Genomic DNA, 20,789 nt, shown 5'->3' with positions numbered 1-20,789 from the left:
CAAGTATCCGTGCGACGTAGCTAGCACAAACCACACCAGCTCGCGGCGGGGCCCATATTTGAGTCTACTTGGGGCTGCACACCTTAGAGCAACTCCAACAGCCGCCCAACACGGGGCACGCTAAAAACTACTTTGCAGCACGTCCATCGTCTGTTTGGTGCGGCGGATAGCGCTGGCTCCATCAGCCACACTAAAATGCAGCGTGCGCATGTAGCTCCAGCAGCGCACAAAAATACAGTGCGTGTGCATAGATATTTTGTCTCACCATACATACTTCTAGCATAGAAAAAACGATACAAAGATATTTTACATAGCATAGATAAAAACGATACAAAGATATTTTACATAGTTCATAGCATAGATCGATAAAGAAGACTACGGTGCAACTACATTTAAAAAACTACGGTGCAACTAGATAAACTACAGTGCAACTAGAACTACTCCGAGTCGTCCTCATCACCCTCGCTGGTGTTGTCCGAGGTAGAGATCCATACGTCATCCCAACGTTCATAATCAGACGTGAAGAACGACTTCCCAACGACGTTGACGAGATCGCATTGCGATATGGCATGTGCCTTCTGCCGACGCTTGTCCGCCTGCTCCGCGCGGCGCTTTGCCGTCCTCTCCGCCCAGTAAGCGCGCTCGTTGGCGACGTCCTCCGGGTGGCCCTGGCGGCACTCCGCCATGGCTCGCTCATCCTCCTCGGCGATGAGGAGGCGGCGCTGATGCCGACGGTGCTCCACACGGTTCTGATCCATGATAAGACGAGGCGGAGGGGCGACGGCCTGCGCTTGCTCGCGGGTGTTAATCTGTGATGGAGGCCTCTCTAGGCGCCACGCCGCCGCGTCGTACGCACGGGTGGCCCCGTGTGCGGTCTCGAACGTGCCGAGGCCGAGCCGGACGTCGCTGGACCGGATCTCAGCATAGTAGGTGCCGCTGGGGCGCTCGTGGATGTCGCGGTAGCCAGACGATCCCCGGCGGCGCGGCGGCATGGTGGCGCGGTGGTGGCGGGGCGAGGAAGCGACAAGCAAGCGGCAGAGTGAGGGAGCGGGGAGAGCGCGCGTGGCAGTGTGGAGGCCGCGTGGCGAGCGCCGCAATTTATAGGCGCGCCCGAAGCGGTGCGCCAAATCTAGCGCGTGAGCTGCCGCCTTTTCCCGCGCGTGCAATCATTTTCCGCACGCGCTAGTTTCCCGCTGCCACTTGAACGCGCGAAAACATCCCATGCGCGCTAAAGTGAAAGTTTATCGCGCACGCGCGTCTTTTGGCACCGCTGTTGGAGATGCTCTTAGTGGTTGGGTCTGCTTTAGAGAATACTTCGCGATCATATCTAGATACGCATGTAAGGACTGTGGTATCCCTAACCATCAGGGTTCAAATCCTGGCGCTTGCATTTCTTCTTGGATTTATTTCAAAATTTCCGGCGATGCGCATTCAGTGGAAGGAGACGTTCTCGTCGACGACGAGGTGCCTACGGTGATTTCGTAAATTTCAAGATAATATGCCGGCTCAGTCTTTCGGAAGCGCTCATAAGGGTAGGGTGTGCGTTCATAGGGATGAGTGTATGCGTGTGTGTATGAGCGATTGTGTCTGTACTGATGTTTAAAATAATGTCGCTGGCACTGGGCAAACTTTATTTGGAGAATTCCTTAGATCATTACGGACCTCCCATATATGCCGGCAAATTACTGCAACAACAATACTTTGGGTTTCATTGCATCTGTCCGGAAGATCAAAAAGGCATTGTTTTTCGCACACAAATACTATGATGATAGCACGACACCATTGTTTAGAGCTCCCGTCCTCCACCAGATCGGACCGTTACGGTTCAGACTTCAGAGCGAAGAGGACACTAACCATTAATAACCATACGATCCGCTGCTACGGCTCTACCAAATCCATTGTCCTCTCGCTGAGCTACTCAAAGCTACTGTATAAACAAAGCCATTTTCAAGCATCCGATGTCTACACTCCAACATGCGTCAGTTGTTGGGTACGGCCCTCTCGGCTACGTTTCAGTATAAATACAGACATACTCTTAATCCTGCATAAAATAACAGTAATGTGTAGTGAGATCAGGCTGTGCTACGGCACTTCTTGATTCATCAGCAGCTCGGTGAAAGAACTTCTTTCACTGAACTTCCGATCGATCCACTGTTGGACATGCATACTCCATCAGTATGGTATCGCCGGCCCCATACATGTGCGACGTGTCGCCCTCTTGCTGGAACAGAAGTCTCCGGCACGTAAAGCACCAGTAGTAGTAATGTAAAGCAGCGGGCTGCGGGCGTCTAACCCGGCTATCGGATAAGGAGCAGAGCTTCTGGATGCACACATCTACTATCTACTATCAATCCACGGCATCATTGCTTGCGCTTTTTGCCAAGCCTAACACACAGGACCGGACCAGGCGCACTTAATTGGCAGAACAACGTGCTCGGACCTCAGAGCACCTAACTGATGGCGTCGTAAAGCTACATTTGCCCTGCCGGCCGGTTAGGCCCGTGGCTGTGGCTGTGATGAAGGTCAAAGGGCTGAGCCGGACAAAGGCAGAGGAGACAGAGGCCTCTGACCACTTGGAGAAACCAGCTGCTGCTTATTTTTCAAAGACCGCGTGCGCGCACCTGCCGCTCCCTGCTCTTTGTTGTTGATATTGTTGTTGTCAAGCTGCCGCTCCGTGTTGGAAAACAGCGAGAAGAGCTCACTGTCCTGGCATGGCAACGATACTTCTCGCCCAGCGGCCTTTTCCAAATTCAGGCCCGAAATGATGAAGCTCCAGCCCTGGAATCCACCACCAGATGGACAGTACGTGGAGACTGTAGCTGGACGGCAGCCGGGACCAAACCAGCTTCAGAACCGTAGACGGTTCTCCGTCCTTCCGTGGACACGCAGCGCATGGACGGCCGGACTGAGCCATCAGGCCATCATCCAGAGATGTACATCCATCCAACAAAAGAAGCCGGGAACACTTTGCTTACGTTACGGGGGATCGACCGATCGTATGGCTTAATCTAGTACGGAGTACTACGTAGAACGCTTTCCGTCCGAACGGAAATCTGGTGGACGGCGAGGAGCCAACAGAAATCTGGTGGCGGCGATCGCATCCGATCCCCGCGGCAGTGGTCCTCGTGGAGCCGGTTGAGCTGTTTCCCGGACCTGCTCATATCCACTGACCGCGTAGGGTTAAACGGTTCTTATCTGAGAGATACCGCGGACGATCGTCGGTTGTGCCGGCGTTTTCCCAAGCCGATTGAGTATATTGGTATCTAATCATCACGTTTCGCGCAGGTAATCTGGGTCGCAACAATAATCAATCCAAGAAGAGGAGGAGGAAAAGGGAGCTGATGACTGACTGATTAACTCTGGGTTGGTGCCCCGTCGTGGCCACAGCGTAGCCCGTTCGTCTTTTCCCGTGTGGAGAACAGAGGGGCAACCACTGCGCCTCGCTGCGCTGGGCTCCTCGTGGTGGTTTGGCTTGGCTTGGCTTCTAGTTTAAGACCTTTTCCCCTACCTCCGGTGCGTGCGTGCGTGCGTGAGCTACTAGCTAGGCTAGCACAAGGCCGGTGGCAGTGGGGTGCATCTTTTTTAGGTTTAGCAGGGATTTGTACTTCTTTTTTCTTCAGAAGATGAAACTATTATAGGAGTAAAGGACCTGGATATATCATGGCAGTACTGCCTATAATTAAGCTACTCTTATAACATTAAAAGAGATTAAGCTACTCTAACGACATGATGCTGGCGAGTCCAGGGTCAATAAAAGAGATCAAGCTACTCTAACATTAGAAATTCACAGCCGAACCAAACAGGGCCTCTAACGATATGATGCTGGCGAGTCCTACCACTTATGACCATAGGTGCTTTGAGCTATCAGCTAAGGTCCAGGCCTCCTCAACTGCTCCGAAAACTAAGTCCAAGCCTCCTCAACTGGTCCGAAAATTATAGTCGAGGCCTAATCAAAGCTTGTCTGAAATATAAAGCTGTCGCTGCTAATTGAACTTGTCTCAAATATAGAGCTGAAGGCCCCTAAGCTGGTATGTACGGTACAAAATACAGAGCTGAAGGCCCCTAAGCTGGTATGTACGGTACAAAATACAGAGCTGAAGGCCCCTAAGCTGGTATGTACAGTACAAAATACAGAGCTGAAGCTGGTCTGAAATGTTGCGAGAGCCTTTTCATTCTTCAGATAACCTCGGGTGTGGAGAGCGACAGGGCTTCTGTTCTGTGGTACAGTACAGTACTGCCCTAGGCTACAACCTACTCCAACGAAACTGGTCCAAAATCTATACAAAAGTCGAAGCCTCCGAAGCTGGTCAGAATTGAAAGCATTATGTCTGATGAACTGTTGAGAATTTGGGGGCACGCATGACGCAGCAAGTTTGGGGCCAGAAAAGCATCACACTCAATTGTTCACATGCCCTGTCTCTCTCTGATGGTAGCAAAGTGATGGATCACACTCCCCATGTGGGCAAATAATTACATTTTTCTCTGTGTGCGTTGTCGGGACAATCAATCGAATTTACAGAGTGTAAATTAACCTTTGGACACTTTGCTGCCTATGCGTGACACGAACTTGTTCGTCTCCTCCTTTACCCAGAAAAAAGAAAGAAAGAAAGGAAGAAATGAATCTTTGGCACCACCACAACAACAAATCAAGAAGTGAACCAAACATGGGAGGGAGAGAGGATGAGGAGGAAGAAGAAGGCCTAATCTAGCATGGAGAAACCGAACTTGAAGCAGGGGCTCAGTGTCAGTGCGAGGAGGGGGAGGGCAGGAGGCTGCGCGCGTGCTGGAGCGTGCGCGTGAGCTTGGCGAGGTCGAGCCGGACGCTCTGCTTGTCGAGGTAGGTGGTCTTGATGGCGTTCCAGCCCTTCTTGTGCACGTCGTAGGGGTGCTGCAGGTAGAAATGGTCCTTGGGGTAGAGGTCCTTGAGCGAGCTCTCCTCCAGCGACACGTTGTACTCCATGTAGGTCACGTCGAAGTCCTTGGCCGGGTCCTTGAAGGTCACCCGGGACAGCCACTCCAGCCCGCCGAACGGCACCACCTGCAGCAGCACGGCGCGGCTCGGGAGGAACACCATGTTGGTCAGCCCGGCGCCGTGCACCCCCATCATCACGTCCGCCGAGTTCACCAGCCGCGCGAAGTTGGGCATGTCCGTGTGGTTGTCCGGCTCCGCGATGCGCACGTCGAACTGCGCCGCCGCCGCCGCGTGCGCCATGGCGCGCTCGTTCAGGAACCGCCGGGAGGACTTGCGGGAGATGATGAGGAGCCGCGGCTTGCCGAGGCTGGCGGCCCCGTCGTGGGACGCCACCACGCGGTCGAGCCGGAAGGCGCGCCGGAGCAGGCGCTTGAAGTCGGCCACGGTCTCGCCGCCCGGGGAGCGCGTGCCGTCGATGCCCATGGGCCGGTGGAAGGTGGAGCCGATGACGATGCGCGAGAAGCAGTGCACCTCCTGGTCGTTGTCCACGTCGATGACGTCGTAGTTGGAGAGCTGGCGGAAGAGCGGCGTGAACTTGTCCAGCCACCAGTCCTTGATGTCCGTGAGCAGGAACTGCACCTCGCCGCCGAAGTGGTGGGTGCTGGTGAAGAGCGGCACCAGCACGTCGGTGTAGTCGTGGTACAGGTTGCCCGCGAACCCGCCGCTGGAGAAGAGGAAGGCCGGGACGGAGTGGTTCCTGGTGCAGAGCGGCGGCACGGCGCTGTCGTTGGCGCCGCCGAAGGGGAGCAGCGCGAACTCGCGGACGTCGTCCATGGCGACGGCGTCGTGGCGGCGCGCGTACGGCTTGGTGCGCCACTCCTTGCCCAGCGGGCTGATGTAGATTTTGGAGTGGTTGCCGTCGACCCGGACGTCGCCCACGGCCGCGCACCGCTCCGAGCGCTTGCTGGTGTTGTAGCAGGTGGGGCGGCTGGGGTCGAACTCCTCCTCCCCGATGGGGCCGGAGATCTTGTACCGGCTGCTGTCGTAGTCCTCGTCGATCTCCACCTCCAGGTCCAGCAGCGGCGCCGGCTTGTTGGCTGCACGCACGCACACCCATCGAGCAAATCAGCATCAGCCGAGCAAGCAAGCAAGCAAGCGGAGGGAGGGAGGGATCGGCGGGTGAGGGAATGGAGCGGGGAATGGGGAGGGACGTACGGTACGGGGTGGAGCAGTAGCGGGCCTTGATGAAGGTGAGGACGCAGAGGGAGAGCAGCATGGTGACCACCATGGCCGAGTTGCCCATCCGGCGCGGCTCCTGCCGCGACCTCGGCTGCTTCATGGCGCCTGCCCGCCGGTGGTGGAGGTGGAGATGGCTTGGCACGGCGGGCCGGGGATCGACCGGAAGCCACAGCAGCGACAGCGCAGCGCGGGCGGGGGAGCTGTGCGGCGCAAGGGTATTAAAGGCGTGGTTGGTGGAGGCGATGGCGATGTAGCGCGCGGAGGAGGTTCAGGCCCGGAGGTTGGTTGGTGGGCTCGCGTCGCGCGCGCGCCGGCCGTGGTGGGTGTGGCTCTACCTGACCTGAGGGACCCGGCACGGCAACCACTACGGCGGGCAGGGCAGCGGCTACTAGCTCCTGTGATGCTGGACCACCGCCCCAGGCCAACGACCCACTGGCCGCTGCCCCCTCGCCGCCGATTGGCCGGGGACGGACGGCTGATGCAGTCGCCCACTCAGATAAATTTCGCCGGAGACAGCACGGCAGCTTCCGAGGCCGCGTTGATGTCTGAAACACACATCTTCCTCCTTATCTTACGACTACGACACGGCACATGCTGTCACTTGCAGACGGCAACTGTCGGTGTGAAGAGAAGGGCCGGGCGTGCTGTACTGTAGCTCAGGAGGAGCACGACGGCCAAACGTTCACGCGCGTTCGGCAGCCACGCACGCGGTTTTCCACGGCGGCGGCGAGGTCGGCAGCCGCCGTGCGTGGACCGGCGAGCTGGCTAATCAGTAATCATACATACGCCGTCGTTTCAGACATACTACGTCCGCCCAACTAAATGCTAAATGCTGGCGTGGCGCGCAGGTCGCGGCGCGCGTGATTGCGGCGTCCGTGCGCGTACCCGCGGCCCACGTGCTCTGCTCGCCGGCAAGACGGCAAGGGCCGTGGTCTGGCGCTGCCTTGCGTTTGCCGGAACCTACCCAACCGCTCGCTGGCGACCAGAAGGGATTGACTTACGCCGGAATCATTTTCCTTGGCCAGTTAAGTCTCGAGTGATCATGCGGATCACATTCACTCACATATAACGCTGGCGCATCTTTGACATCTTTGGGCTCGTACGGAGCTAGCCCCCCGCGACGCAACCCAACCACACCATCCATCACCTCACACGGCTGCACAGAAGAAAAGAGGAGGAAAACGGCATGGTTTTGAGACCGGACGAAAAGGCTCTCTCTTCTCTCATCCGCACGCCCGGGTGAGTAGCTGTCCCGTCGTTTTTCCCTTGCGTCCACCATCTTCTTCAAGGTGAAAGGAACGACCGGCCGTGTGTACGACTCAGCATTTCACAAGTCGCAAGCAACGACGCGAACGCACCTCTCTCTGTCATGTGAAACACACAACTCCGATCCGATCAAACCATCCCGTCAGCTTTGTCCGTCCGTCCGGCCATCCATCTCGCCCAATGAAAAGCCAGCATTATCGTTCGCGACGAGCTGCTGGAGCTGGTGAGATCCCCAAGCCACGCACGCACTAGCTAGCTTGGACCGATTTTCTTCACTTGCACTCATCCGAACCCGGTCCCCGAAGCCTAAGCGTGCCGTAGGATTGGATGGATCGACGCCGTGCCGGGAGAGGAGGGCAGAGAGGGACAGCGCAGCTCCATTTTTTGCTTCGGTGGGAGACGAAAGGTGCTCCCGCCTGCCTGATATATAAAGCATGCCACCGATGAAAGCGTGTCCATGGACCAGGCTGCGGCCGGCGGCTACTACGCACTACTACAGGCTCATTCACCGGGCCTTCCCTCTCTGCCTTTGCTTGTTGTTGCTCGACGGGTCACTGTTAAATACTGTTGCCGGGAATGAATAATGTTTGCCTTCTGATGCAAACTTGTCGGTGTTGGGTGTACAGTCAGTGTGCGTGTGATGGTGGCGTCGCCGGAGTCGGACGTTGGCGGCGGCGAAGAAGCACCAACGGTGTTGGCTGGCTTTCAGGGTGGAGTGCGGGAGGGAGAGTGTACAACAAAAGGGACCTGGAGTATGTGATCCCGAGCTTCGGTGATCCTAGATGAACAGTTCAAAAAAAAAATCTGAATTTCTGCGGCAAGAAATATTGCTGTTCTTTCTAGATGCATGCAAATTTTCATGATGAAATTACATTTGTGAAGGTGTGGACAAAAAAACAAAATTGATGCTCCGAAAAAGTCTTTTTGGAAGCACTTGGAAACATCATTTTTTTTTTCACGCTTCCACAAATGTAATTTCATAATGAAAATTTGCATGCATGTAGACAAAACATCAATGTTTCCCTTCCGCAAAAAAAAAACATCAATGTTTCTTGTAAAAAAATCAGAAATTTTAAATTTTGCTACTATTTTCTTTCGCAAAAGAAAATTCGCTACTATTTTTCTTTGGATTTTACTGTTCATACGGGATTACTGGAGCTCAGGATCACATGAATACTTTCGGTACAAAAGTCGTATTATAAGCATGTGTTGCTTTTTGATTGGTAAATGTTTCTGAACGGCTGACATCCGATTTGTGGCCCGTCAGATCGATCTGGATCGAACGGCCAGACGCTCTTTGTGGCCCCGCGCACCGTAGGCATGCTCCGCCTTATCTCTCATCCACTCGTTTTTCCCCGGCCCTGAACACAATCTTCCCATCGTCGTTCTTTCCCAACAAGTGCACGCCTCCATGGCTACCTCCTGCTGGCATCCGATTATGTGTTGCCATAAGGGCTCGAAGTCAAGCTTGAACAACCCCCTCCCCCCTCCTCTCTCTCTCTTTGAAACGGGAGAGTAGTTGCATCCTCATAGCCATCGATTTTGTTGTAACAGGAGCTCCGTGCTACTATGCCCCATCCACTCTTATGTGCAAGGTTGCAACCAGCGATCGATGAAGCTGCAACCGACGCGTGTGAGGGTTGCAACCAATGAGGAAAAAAGCTTCAACCGGAGATGATGAAAGCTGGAACCGACCAATGCGCAACCGCAAAAGCTTCAACCGATCGATGACCGAAAAAGTTTCAACCAGCGACGCGAGTTGACGATGGTACAAGCGGTGAAGCTGGGAGCTGTGGCCGGTGGTGCGGTAGCGCTATGGCGACGACGACGCTGCAACGACAACCACCACATGTTGAGGCGTTCACCAACGACAGTGCTCCGCCCAGCCGCAACGTTGACGCGAGGGCAGCGACTAAAACCAACGGGGATGGGTGCGGCGAGGGTAGCGACTGGCGGCGAGTCGGTGGTGCTTCGAGCTCAGTCGCCTCACACGTCCATGGCGGTTGTCGCGGGCGCTCACTGTCGTCTTTTGGCATCAAACCAATTAGCCTCTTCGTCTTCATTTTCTTTAACATCCTCCTTCTTTAGTCCTATATTTTTATTTCCCCCTCCATTTAGGGTTTGTTTACTTTGAACATTTTCTCAAAAGTATATGAACTTATGTTTAAACATTATTAAAATCCCTTTACAAAATATATGAACTATTTTTTGAAAAAGATGAAACTGTTTTATACATTAATGATATTTTGTATAAATGACCATTTTGTAAATACGAGATGAATATACTATTTTATATATGTGAAGATTTAATCTACATACATGAAAAAAATATTTTTCCTCATTTTTATAAATATACTTTTGACAATGCATTTTTTTAAAAAAGTTAAACAAAAACATAATTTCTCCACACAAAAAAAGAACTAATGGGCTGCTCTACAGCGGTTTCATCATGAGAAGAGGTCCTCCTATTGTCTCTATAACGTTTAACAGCGCTTGCTCCAATATAGATCAATTCTTTTATGGCGCCGCTCGACCATTCAAAAAGAGTATTTAACCAAAAACCATCGCATTTCATGGAAACGTGCCCAGAAACTACCACTTTACGAATTTGTGCCGAAAACTACCACTTTTTTGCTAGTCTGTGCCTAAAAACTACCACATTGACTTAATGACTGATTAGCAAGAATTAAACTTGATTATGACAGGTTGGGGCCCACATGTCATTCTTCTTCTTCCACCCTGCCACCGCCGCGGGTTGCTCCCTCCCCTTCCCCACCTCCTTCCCACAGCAAGGTGAAGGGGAGCGTCGAGAAGGCCAAGGACGAGGCCAAGATCATGCACGTCGCCGCCGCGTCGCTGCGTGCAGACCTGGAGAAGGAGAAGGCGGAGCTGGCCGCGCTACGGCAGAAGCAGAGCACGTTGTCGTCTGCGTCCATCCCGTCGCTGGAGGAGGAGTTGAGCAGGGTGACCTCCGAGCTCGCCGCGACGCAGGCAAGAGTGAGGGGCAGCGAAGAGAGAAGAAGAAGAAGACGGCTAAACAACTAGACGAGGCACGACGAGAGGCGGAGCGAGCCAAGGCGAGTGCACGGGCGATGCAGGAGGAAGCCGCCGCGGGCAGGGAAGACACGCACGTGGCCAGGGCCGCGGTCCAGGCCATGGTGGCGCGGCTGGAGGCGGTGTTGCGGGAGGTGCTTGTCATGAAGGTGTCGGCGGAGACCGCCGCGGTCGGTGCAGGAGCAGCACCACCGCGCCGCCCATGGACTCGCCCAGCAGGAACCGAGGCAGCGGCGTCGATGCAGGGTCGCAACCACACCGTCATGGCCAGCAACCACACCTTGCCGGTGTCCTCAGCCACCTACTAGTGCGATGGTGAAGCTCACCTGCTTCCCTCCCTTGCACTGAAAGTGTTGTTAAAATGCCACAGAGAGAGGAGGAAGCTCGTCAGCCCTGACGGGGGGCCCATTTGTCATAAACATGTTTATATCTTCTAAACTGGTCATTTTCCCGAAGTGGTAGTTTTTTGCCATGGGTTTGTAAAAAAGTGATAGTTTTTGGCACAAATTTGTAAAGTGGTAGTTTTTGGACACGTTTCCATGAAATGTGGTAGTTTTTGATTAAATACTCGTTCAAAAACCAGCAAATTTGACTAAATAACGGCTAGCTGCTTTCTAAAAAGATTGTAAACTCAAGAACATGTTCATGAATTTAAAATAAGTTTATAGATTGAAAAAAAATCCTTTTTTTAAAGAAAAATATTAATGAATTTAGAAAATGTCCGTGGATAAGAAAAGGTTTACGGATTAAAAACAATCACGAATTTTAAAAATGTTCAAAGATTAAAAAAATGTTTAAAATTTTTGTTAATTTTGAAAACAAAAAAATGAAAAATACTGAAGAAAAGAAAAAAAAAGCCAAAAGATGGGAAACCAGAGCAATGAAATAAAAAATCTCCCAAACTAGTCTAGTCCAACACAGTGACAAAGTGCACGATTTTGCAAATCACTAAATATTCATCGCAGCGGATATTCTAGATTCTGAACCGCTGTAAAGTTGTACATGTTTCATTTTGCTATCTTTTTTTTTTGAAAGTTATTTTGCTATCTTTGTTGTGTCCAGTTCAAAGAGAGGGTGTGTGTGTGTGTGGGGGGGGGGGGGGGGGGGGGGATCGCTGTGTCAAACTAACACTTGACACACTTCATTTGAAATAATCGCATCCTTGTATGACGTAACAATTTCAATGTTCAATCCAGAGGATTGTCTGATGACCTATTATGCTATTTGGTGTGTTTTAGACTCTTGGATTTGGCCATCTCATTTTAACCTGTGTTTATCAATTGAGCATATTCTAAGTTGGATGCCAAATATGTACCCATATGATACAACTATCCAGTACAGACTCGTATATCAGGTTCTACGCCGCTGACTTGCTTCGGCTATAGATTTACAGAGCCCGGAGACCGCACGACAAGAGTGATCTACTGGCCTGGGTGCAACTTCTTGATGGCTGATTTTTGGTTTTGTTAGAAGCTGTTGTAATCTTCTCATAGGAAAACCTTTCTCTGTTCTTTCCTCCTTCTTTTTAGGCTGCTTGTGGCCTTGCACCTTGGTGCATTTTACAAGCTTCATGTAATTGACTCTGGTCTCCAGGCTTTGCCTGTTTTCAAATATATAACGTAGAAGCCATTCTACCTTTATTTAAAAAAAAATACATCTATCCAGTGTCATCGGCAAATTGACCTATTATGAAAAATCTGGCATATTCTGAGAAAGCTAACATCCAGATTTCATAGCTCGCAGGTATCTCTATAATTAAAAACAGTTTTGCTAAAGCTCTGTTACTTGAATAAAAACCACTCAACAAAAGAAATACATGGATACCAAGATATATGTACTCGGCCCCCCCTATACTTGAATCCTGGCTCCGCCACTGGGTATAGCAGGATAAGCTGGTACTTTTACTGACTAAACATAGCTTGGTAATTCAAGAACCTAGGAAGCACATGGACATGATAAGCAATACTGCAGCACTAGTGGTTTTCACTGTCAGTGAGCTTTCGATGAAATTTACTGAAATTTCATTACTTTCAGCGGTCACTGAAATATTTACCTTCGGCCAAAATATTTCAGCAATTTCGGTTGTACACATGAATTCAAATATTTTTCAAAAATTCAAAAATTTCAAATATTTAACTGAATATTTCGGCCTTTGGCCGAGACGCAAACCAGAATCACTGATATTCACTGAATTTTTGTTAGTGCTGAATTTTTTTTCTAAAAGTGGAAGTAAAAACCAACACAGATACTAGACTACCACCCGCAACAAGATCAGTACTACTTCAGAAGCTGAGCGCATAGAGAAGAATGACAGTGGTGAAAACTGAAAACCAGTGCCAGAACGGAGGTCACCAGAGCCGGCAGCGCGAGAGCGCCGCTGTTTTTTTTTTTTTTAAAAAGATAACCCCCGATCTTTACATCTGGACGATGCATACGACTATTTTATTAATTATTCTTAAAAGACCTTACAAAGTCATACAACAGCAAAACTAAAGCCGCCGTCTAAGCAACAAACTATCGCTACACCTATTCAGTTGATGAAGGGGTGCAGATAGTCTGGATCTAATACCAAACAAACATCACAGCCAAGCCTAACATCTAAGACCTAAAACCCCAACCTAGCCACTTGCCGGGTCTGGTGCACACACTGGTCCGGCATATTCTCAGAGGCCGCCGCCGCCAACTGCCACCGCTCCATCTTCAGATCTGTACTGATGCATCAACCTTGCTCGGTCCAGCTATCGTCGACGTCATCACGGCGCCCAACGGCACCTCCTCCCTGCGCGCAAACAGCTGTACACGTCGTGGTCGCAACTGATACACCTCAGCGCCATGCTTCCACGTACCACCAGCCGACACAGCTTGAAGCCCTTGGAGCATCTGTCGTGCGTAGCACCTGCCGACCAGGCATGACCAAGCGTACCACCTGTCGGTCAGGCATGACTTGACATCTCCACCGAAGCTTCGTGCAAGACGAAGCCGCTTCACCTCCTGCCTCTGACTTCCAGCACTGCTCCAGAAAACGACTCTCCCAAAAGAGAAACGACACCGCAGTGCCGCCATCGTCCAGTCTGGAACACCAGATCCTAGGGTTTTCCCCGGAGCAATACGAGTGGATCGACGAAGTCACATGACGATGCCTTCATCAAGGTAACGACGTGGAACGCCGCCATCGCCCGCCGTCGGCTCGGTTTTCACCGGCAGCTACATCTTCCCGACTCGCAGCTGGTGCCAGATGACGGATTTCGAGATCCAAACACTCAGCCTTAGGCTGACCACCTCTGAGGAAGAGATGACCACCACCGCCGGCTGCACCGGTCAGAACAGATCTGATCGGAGATGCCGCCGACAAGACCATCAGGCCCTCCACGCCGCCGTTGCCGATCTGAAGACAGCATGCACGCCACCGGCGCCAAGCCGGTCGCCGCCAACCGCAGCCGCCGCCACCGCCCGAAGGGCCAGCCGCAGCGCCCGCAGCCCTGTCCTCCGCCGCGCCAAGCCGTCGCCGTCCGAGGACAGGCCGGCCTCCCGCCGCCTGCCGCCATCCGCCGAGCCGCAGATCCCAAATCGGTCGCGCCACCACACGCCTTGGGATCCGCCCCACCCCGGAGATGCGCGAGAGAGGGGATGAGGGAGTTTGCGACGGCGGGGGCTAGGTTTCTGGCCGCCCGAGTCCCCCTAAGGGGAGGACCACACGGCGGCTGCTAGGTTTCTGATCGCCCGAGTCGCCCTAGGGGGAGGACGACACGGTGCAGACACGGAGCGCCGCCGTTCTTAGTGTTATGCTGTCTTGTATTTGCCGTGCCTCTACTGGTGTGCCTCCCGCCGCGGCTCGCTCTACCGCCGGGCCGCCGCCTTCCATGTGCCCAAGCTTCCTGGGACTCACCATCTCCAGGAGCCTCTTGCCTTCGGTTTCTTGAAAGTAAGCAGCAATTCCAGGAATAACACTTTTGTTAGAAATTGGATTTTCATGGCAAGGTTGAACCTTAAGTATCAAGAAGGAAGAGAACAGAGAGGAGATCGATGCACAGAGACTACCAACCATGCAGTACCTGCACCTGTATTGTATACGAGGCATCAGACGACGATGAGCTGCATGAGCCATGGCGGTGGATTCCAAGGCTGGAACTTCATTGTTTCAGGCCTGAATTTGGAAAAGGCCGCCGGATGAGTGTCATTGCCAGAGATCGGGTATTCGAATGAGACGCAGGTGCACGCAGTCTTTGAAAAATGCCTGCTAGAGCTGGTTTCAAGTGGTCAGACGTCAGTGGCCTCTGTCTAGTCTCTACTTTTGTCCGGCTCAGCCTTTGACCTTCATCACAGGCTCACAGCCATAGCCACAGACCGAACCGGTTGGCAGAGCAAATGTAGCTTTTGGATGCCATCAGTTAGGGTGCTTTGAGCTCTAAGTGCGTCTGGTCCTGTATGTTAGGCTTGGCAGAAAAGGAAAAATATGATGCCATGAACTGATGGATGTGTTCTTCCAGAAGCTCTACCTCCTTATCCGGCCGGGTCAGCTGCTGGCCTGCTACTGCTTTAAATTACTAGCTAGTACTTTACGTGCTCTAGACTTCTGGTCCAGCAAGAGAGTGACACATCACACACGAATGGGGCCAGTTATGCCATATCGATCATCACCCGAGGCCGAGGGAGGGAAATACAGTACATGGTTAAAAGGAACTCATCTGAGTTTCAGTGTAGGAAGTTTCAGAGCTACTCCAAAGGCACTGCATTGCGTTGTCTGGGTTATTTATTTCACTGAGATGCCGAGACAAGAGCTAGTTCTCTGATCTCAGTGAAGTCTACAGGAGAGAAGAATATGTATAATTTTAGTACAAAATTGTACTAAGTCAGCGACACTTGATTTTGGCCTTTTGGGATGGAGGAAGTATAATTTATACTTTCTTCGTTCGAAAAAACTTGTCCCTCGAATGAATGTATCTAGCATCAAATTAGTGCTAAATACATTTATTTGAGGAAAAAGCTTGGGACAAGCTTTTACAGATGGAGGGAGTACAGCGCAGCAAGCGGGGTGCCGTACCCAGTAACCGAAGCATGTTGGAGTGTAAACATCGGATACTTGAAAGAGCTTTCTTTTCTTTCAAAGATGTAGTAGAGTACTATGCTACACTGACTTTGGGTAGCTCAAGCAAGAGGACAATGGATTTGGTAGAGAAGTAGCAGCGCATCGTATGGTAATTGAGTGATGATTGGTCCTGCTCCGTAACAGTCCGATCTGGTACTAGTAGCCTACTACTCTCTCTGTATCTAAATATAAATATAAGTCATTTTGATAGGCTTGTGAGGAAGTAGTAGCAAAAGTCGACACATGCTTTTGTGGCTTCAATTTAAGTTCCTGATGATGGTTTTGTGTCGCCTACGGACACCAGCAATAATTGCCAAGGTTTGGCAGCTCGGTTCGGGTTGGAGAATATCATGGCATTGTTTTTAGAAATGTAGGTTTTTGATATTTTTGATGCGTTTCGTATCGACAAATACAATGGTTTTATAAATCATAGTCTTTTCAATAACCCTTTTTTAGTATTTGAAAAAGCTCGACCTCTTGTTTCAAAGGAAAAGTTATTGAGCCAACTTTTATGCGTAGCATGTCAATTCGACATGTTGCAGCATGGCAAATTCCCAAACATGTGGGCGAATTTCCCATTTTCTTGTAGTGTGACAATTCACTATAATGCATCCTGCAAATATTCTAAACACATGGCAATCTACCCTGTTGCAGCATGGTGAATCCCTAACAATTCTTTCTGCTAGCATGACAATTTCTTCTTTTCAACATGGCAAATATACTCCCTCTGTTCTTTTCTAGTTCGCGTATAAGATTTGTGTGAAGTCAAGCCTCATAAAGTTTGACCAAATCTATAGAAAAAAAATACTACATTCACAATGTGAAATCAATACCAATAGATGCGCCATGACTTAAAGTTTCATATTGTATGATGTTTTTTCATATAAATATGGTTAAACTTTGTGAAGTTTGACTTTAGGCAATTTTTATATGCAAAGTAAAAAAGGACCGGAAAGAGTATTTCTTACAACATGGCAATTCATGAGCATTCACTGAGAGTGATTTTTTGAAGGAACATTCGATGGCGTGTTCGCTCGGACGAGCTTTTTGTAGGGAATATCTGTTCATCTGGGTGGCTTCCTAATGAAAATCAGCTCGTTATTGGTGTCCTTTCTCCAAACTAGTTTAAAAGGTGTGATTTTAAAAACTAAGGTATTAGTTTTCGGACAGTGGATTACAAGGTTGTAAAGTACCACGATTTTGGACAAATCTATGCTGTCAAAATGGGTCTTAGTCAAGTTTTTTTTTTTGAAACAAGCAATGGGTCTTATTCAAGTGTTTACTGTGTAAAAATATACATGAAAAATGTCTAAGTAAACTTTAACCTATTTGACTGTGCCAAATGTACAACAGGCACATACCGGACGCTCGATAGTGCCTCGTAGTACAGTACAGTAGGAGTGTAGGACATCTACCATGACGGTGCTATAAGAATGCTAAAAGGCTTTGCGTAACGTGCACTGATAGAGGGGAAAAATACAGCATTATTATGGCAGGGCCAACACCAATTCAGAGGCCCACCCAGACTGTCATCTCCCACACATCCAGGCCTGAACCCTGGAAGTTTCCCTCTCGCTAGGGTTTTGGTCTCTCTCGTCGCCGGCGGCGTTGAGAAAGTTTGTGCCCTTCTCCTCCCTGGATCACCGTCCTCCTTGCCCGGGCTGACTAAGGGGTAGTCCTGGACTGCCGCCAGGCCTTGGCAGGGGCTGTTTTTTCAGGGTAGGGTTAGGGTTTTTTGGGATCCTTCTGTCGGGCTGACCGAGAGATCGATCTGACTTGCCGATCGGAAGCATGGCGCAGTGTGAGAACTCGTCTGCATCAGGGTCCAAGGGGAAAAGCAAAGTGGAGGACCTCATGAAGGAGCTGGCTCTAAAGGAGGACGGCCTGGACAATGTGATCTTCGAGGAATCTGACGCCCCAGCTGATGAGGACATACGTTGGATGATTCTTGTTCATGTTCACATGGACAAAGGATTCAACAACTATTGGTTCTTCCGCAATATGCACACGGCGTGGGATCTAGCCAGGAAGGTCAAGATCAAAACTTTGGAGGAAAATTTGTTCATGATGCAATTCAACTATCTTGGAGATTGGGAGAGGGTTACCCAGGGAGGGCCGTGGCACTTCCGAGGAAATCCGGTGATCATTGTTCCCTATGATGGATACTCGAAGCCGTCATCTATCGAGCTCTTTAAATTTGAGATATGAGTACGCATCATCGACCTCCCCATAGCCTACCATGGTAAGGTGAAAGCTTTAGCCTCGAAGGTGGGCGAGTTCGTGGACTCGGAGCCGTCATCTTTTGACTTCGAGGGCAACTTCTACAGAGTTAGGGTGCGCTTGGATGTGCGTAACCCATTGAAAAAAGCTACCTCGTTGATCCGTGTAGGAGAGAGGGAAATCTTTCCAGTCAAATACGAGCGGTTGCCGGACTAGTGCCAAGTCTGCAGTATGATGGGCCACGAGTTCAAGGAGCACGGGGACGGGGTGAATCCGCCATCAGCTTTGACCTTCAAAAATCTGCGTGCGCCGACGACCACAGCTTGGGGCACCCGACGCGGTAACAACAATCAGAAATCCAAGAAGCAAGATGGCCATGCTGGGTTGCGGGATCAGAGAAAGGCTTGGAGTCTGATGAGCTTGGAAGCCAGGAGTTGAATGATGTTGATATGGAAACATGAGATGCTAATCGCAAACGATCTTCAGACCAAGTGGTCGGGGTGCCTGAGCAAACGGTAACTGGACGGGAGCTCGCCCTTGTGCCCAAGACAAGTGGTGGTGCTGTTCCTCTGAGTCCACCACCAAAACAAGATCCCAAGAGGTCTAAGATTGTTTTGCAAAACGAGAAAAGCAACATTAGTGGTACTAAGAAGACCCCTACAGTGGGCAAAAACATTGATGCAAGATCGGCGGCCTCCCCGGCGGAGGACCGTCGGGCACAATGAATCTCTTATGCTGGAATTGTCGCAGGATTGGCAACGCCTCGACAATTCAAGAGCTGCGCAAACTCGCGAGAAAGTTTGCCCCTAAAGTGCTCGGAATAGTTGAAACTCAGATTAGTGGAGAAAGAGCTGAAAATTTAAAGAGTACTTTAGGTTTTGATAATTCTTTTGCTGTTGACTCCTCCGGTAGAAGCGGAGGTTTAGCTATTTTTGGAATGATGAAATAAACATTGAGATTTTGGGTTATTCGAAATATCACATAGATGCAAAAGTTAGTGACTTAGGGGGTGATCTGTGGAGGCTATCTTGCTTCTACGGTGATGCGCAAACCCACCTTCGTAATCAAACTTGGGATACTATGAAAAATATGTCTATGTTACAAAATCTTCCCTAGATATGCATGGGAGATTTCAATGAAGTTTTAATGCATGATGAGCATGAAGGAATTGGCAACAGAAGTCAAGCTCAGATTCAAGGCTTCAGAGATGCAGTGGATATTTGTGGTTTGGTTGACCTTGGCTTTAAAGGGACGAGGTGGACATTTGAAAAGACGGTTGTAGGAGGCACTTTCATGCGCGTCCGCCTAGACAAAGTCCTCGGCATGCCCGAGTGGTGCGAAAAATTCCCTGCTGCTATGGTAGAGCACCTCACAGTGGCTACCTTAGATCATTCTCCCCTGTTATTACAACTTGCACAGCCGGCTAAACAAGCAAGGTTGTTTTGATACGAGGTTATGTGGGACACACACTCAGACCTGGAAGCTACGGTGCAACACTCGTGGGATCCTGGCGGGAATAGCCTAACAGCAGCCGAGGTACGGGCCAATCTTGAGGCTCTTGCTAATAATCTTGGCGAATGGTCAAGGTCCACTTTTGGAAGTGTCAAGGGGCAGATTAGAAGCTTGAAGAAGGAGCTTGAGCGACTTCGAAGTGATCCATCACGAGCGGGTCCGTCCCATGCAGAAATTAAAATTAATGATCGTCTCATTGAACTCTATTTGCGCGAGGAAATAATGTGGAGGCAGAGGTCCTGTGTTCAATGGCTATCAGAAGGCGACCGTAACTCACATTTTTTCACTTAAGGACATCTATGAGGCGACGAAAAAAATCTGATTAAGGCACTACAGTGTTGTTGGGGATAAAACCATAAGGCTCCTGCCAGTTGCCGATAACTTTAACAAAACATGATCATCTTATACAACAATTTATATCTCATAACATCTTGACCATATCACATCACAACATGCCCTGCAAAAACAAGTTATACATTCTCTACTTTGTTGTTGCAAGTTTTACGTGGCTGCTACGGGCTTAGCAAGAACCGTTCTTACCTACGGCATAAAAACCACAACGTGGTATAGTGATTGCTTTTTGATCTTCAGAAAGAACCCTGTTCATTGAATCCGATTCAACTAAAGTTGGAGAAACAGACACCTGCCAGCCACCTGTGTGCAAAGCACGTGGGTAGAACCAGTCTTGTGAATGCAGTCTGTAATGTCGGTCCGGGCCGCTTCATCCAACAATACCGTCGAACCAAGAAACAACTAGTGACGGCAAGCAATATGTATATACCCACGCCCACAACTCCTTTGTGTTCTACTCGTGCATATAACATCTACTCATAGACCTGGCTCAGATGCCACTGTTGGGGAACGTAGTATTTCAAAAATTTCCTACGATCATGCAAGATCTATCTAGGGATGCATAGCAACAATAGGGAAGAGTGTGTCTACGTACCCTTGTAGACCGAAAGCGGGAGCGTTAAGTAATGCGGTTGATGTAGTCGAACGTCTTCGCGATCCAACCGATCAAGTACCGAACGCACGACACCTCCGCAATCTGCACACGTTCAGCTCGGTGACGTCCCTCGAACTCTAGATCCAACTGAGGCTGAGGGAGAGTTTCATCAGCACGACGGTGTGGTGACGGTGATGATGAAGTTACCGACGGAGGGCTTCGTCTAAGCACTACGACAATATGACCGAGGTGGAAATCTGTGGAGGGGGGCAGCGCACATGGCTAAGAAATCAACTTGTGTGTCTATGGGGTGCCCCCCCTCCCCCGTATATAAAGGAGGGGAGGAGGAGGGCCAGCCTCAAGGGGCACGCCCAAAGGAGGGATTCCTACTCCTAGTAGGAGTAGGTTTGTCCCCTTTCCTAGTCCAAATAGGAAAAGAAGGAAGGAGAGGGAGAGGGATAAGGAAAGAGGGGTGCCGCCCCCTCCTAGTCCAATTCGGACCAGCCCATGGGGGGCGCGCTGCCTCCCCTTATGGCCCTTCTCTTATTTCCACT

The 20,789-nt window shown here is 50.4% G+C and overlaps 2 protein-coding genes across 2 annotated transcripts; both read right to left on the bottom strand.

The window, feature by feature from the left end:
* Window positions 1-437: 437 nt before the first annotated feature.
* LOC125519125 (uncharacterized) lies at window positions 438-1,211 on the bottom strand. The gene has a single exon (XM_048684001.2). The coding sequence runs from the start codon at window positions 990-992 to the stop codon at window positions 438-440; it is 555 nt and encodes a 184-aa protein (XP_048539958.2). The 5' UTR covers window positions 993-1,211.
* Window positions 1,212-4,459: 3,248 nt separating this feature from the next.
* On the bottom strand, window positions 4,460-6,677 carry LOC125519673 (alpha-1,3-arabinosyltransferase XAT3). The gene is made up of 2 exons (XM_048684403.2): window positions 6,128-6,677; window positions 4,460-6,009 (listed from the first exon to the last, which is right to left on the bottom strand). The coding sequence occupies exons 1-2, from the start codon at window positions 6,249-6,251 to the stop codon at window positions 4,745-4,747; spliced, it is 1,389 nt and encodes a 462-aa protein (XP_048540360.1). The 5' UTR covers window positions 6,252-6,677; the 3' UTR covers window positions 4,460-4,744.
* Window positions 6,678-20,789: the final 14,112 nt, after the last annotated feature.

Source organism: Triticum urartu, chromosome 7A (genome assembly GCF_056163025.1).
Source record: "Triticum urartu cultivar PI428250 chromosome 7A, HENAU_Tu73, whole genome shotgun sequence".
Taxonomy (NCBI): Eukaryota; Viridiplantae; Streptophyta; class Magnoliopsida; order Poales; family Poaceae; genus Triticum; species Triticum urartu.
The sequence above is the reverse complement of the archived record's forward strand: the minus strand, read 5'-3'. Positions and strand labels throughout refer to the sequence as shown.

Bases quoted from the DNA above. Each gene is read 5' to 3' on its own strand.
- LOC125519125 (XM_048684001.2), bottom strand. From the start codon at position 992: ATGCCGCCGCGCCGCCGGGGATCGTCTGGCTACCGCGACATCCACGAG.
- LOC125519673 (XM_048684403.2), bottom strand. From the start codon at position 6,251: ATGAAGCAGCCGAGGTCGCGGCAGGAGCCGCGCCGGATGGGCAACTCG. The intron at 6,010-6,127 runs GTACGTCCCTCC...GCGTGCGTGCAG, and splicing joins CTACTGCTCCACCCCGTACC to CCAACAAGCCGGCGCCGCTG.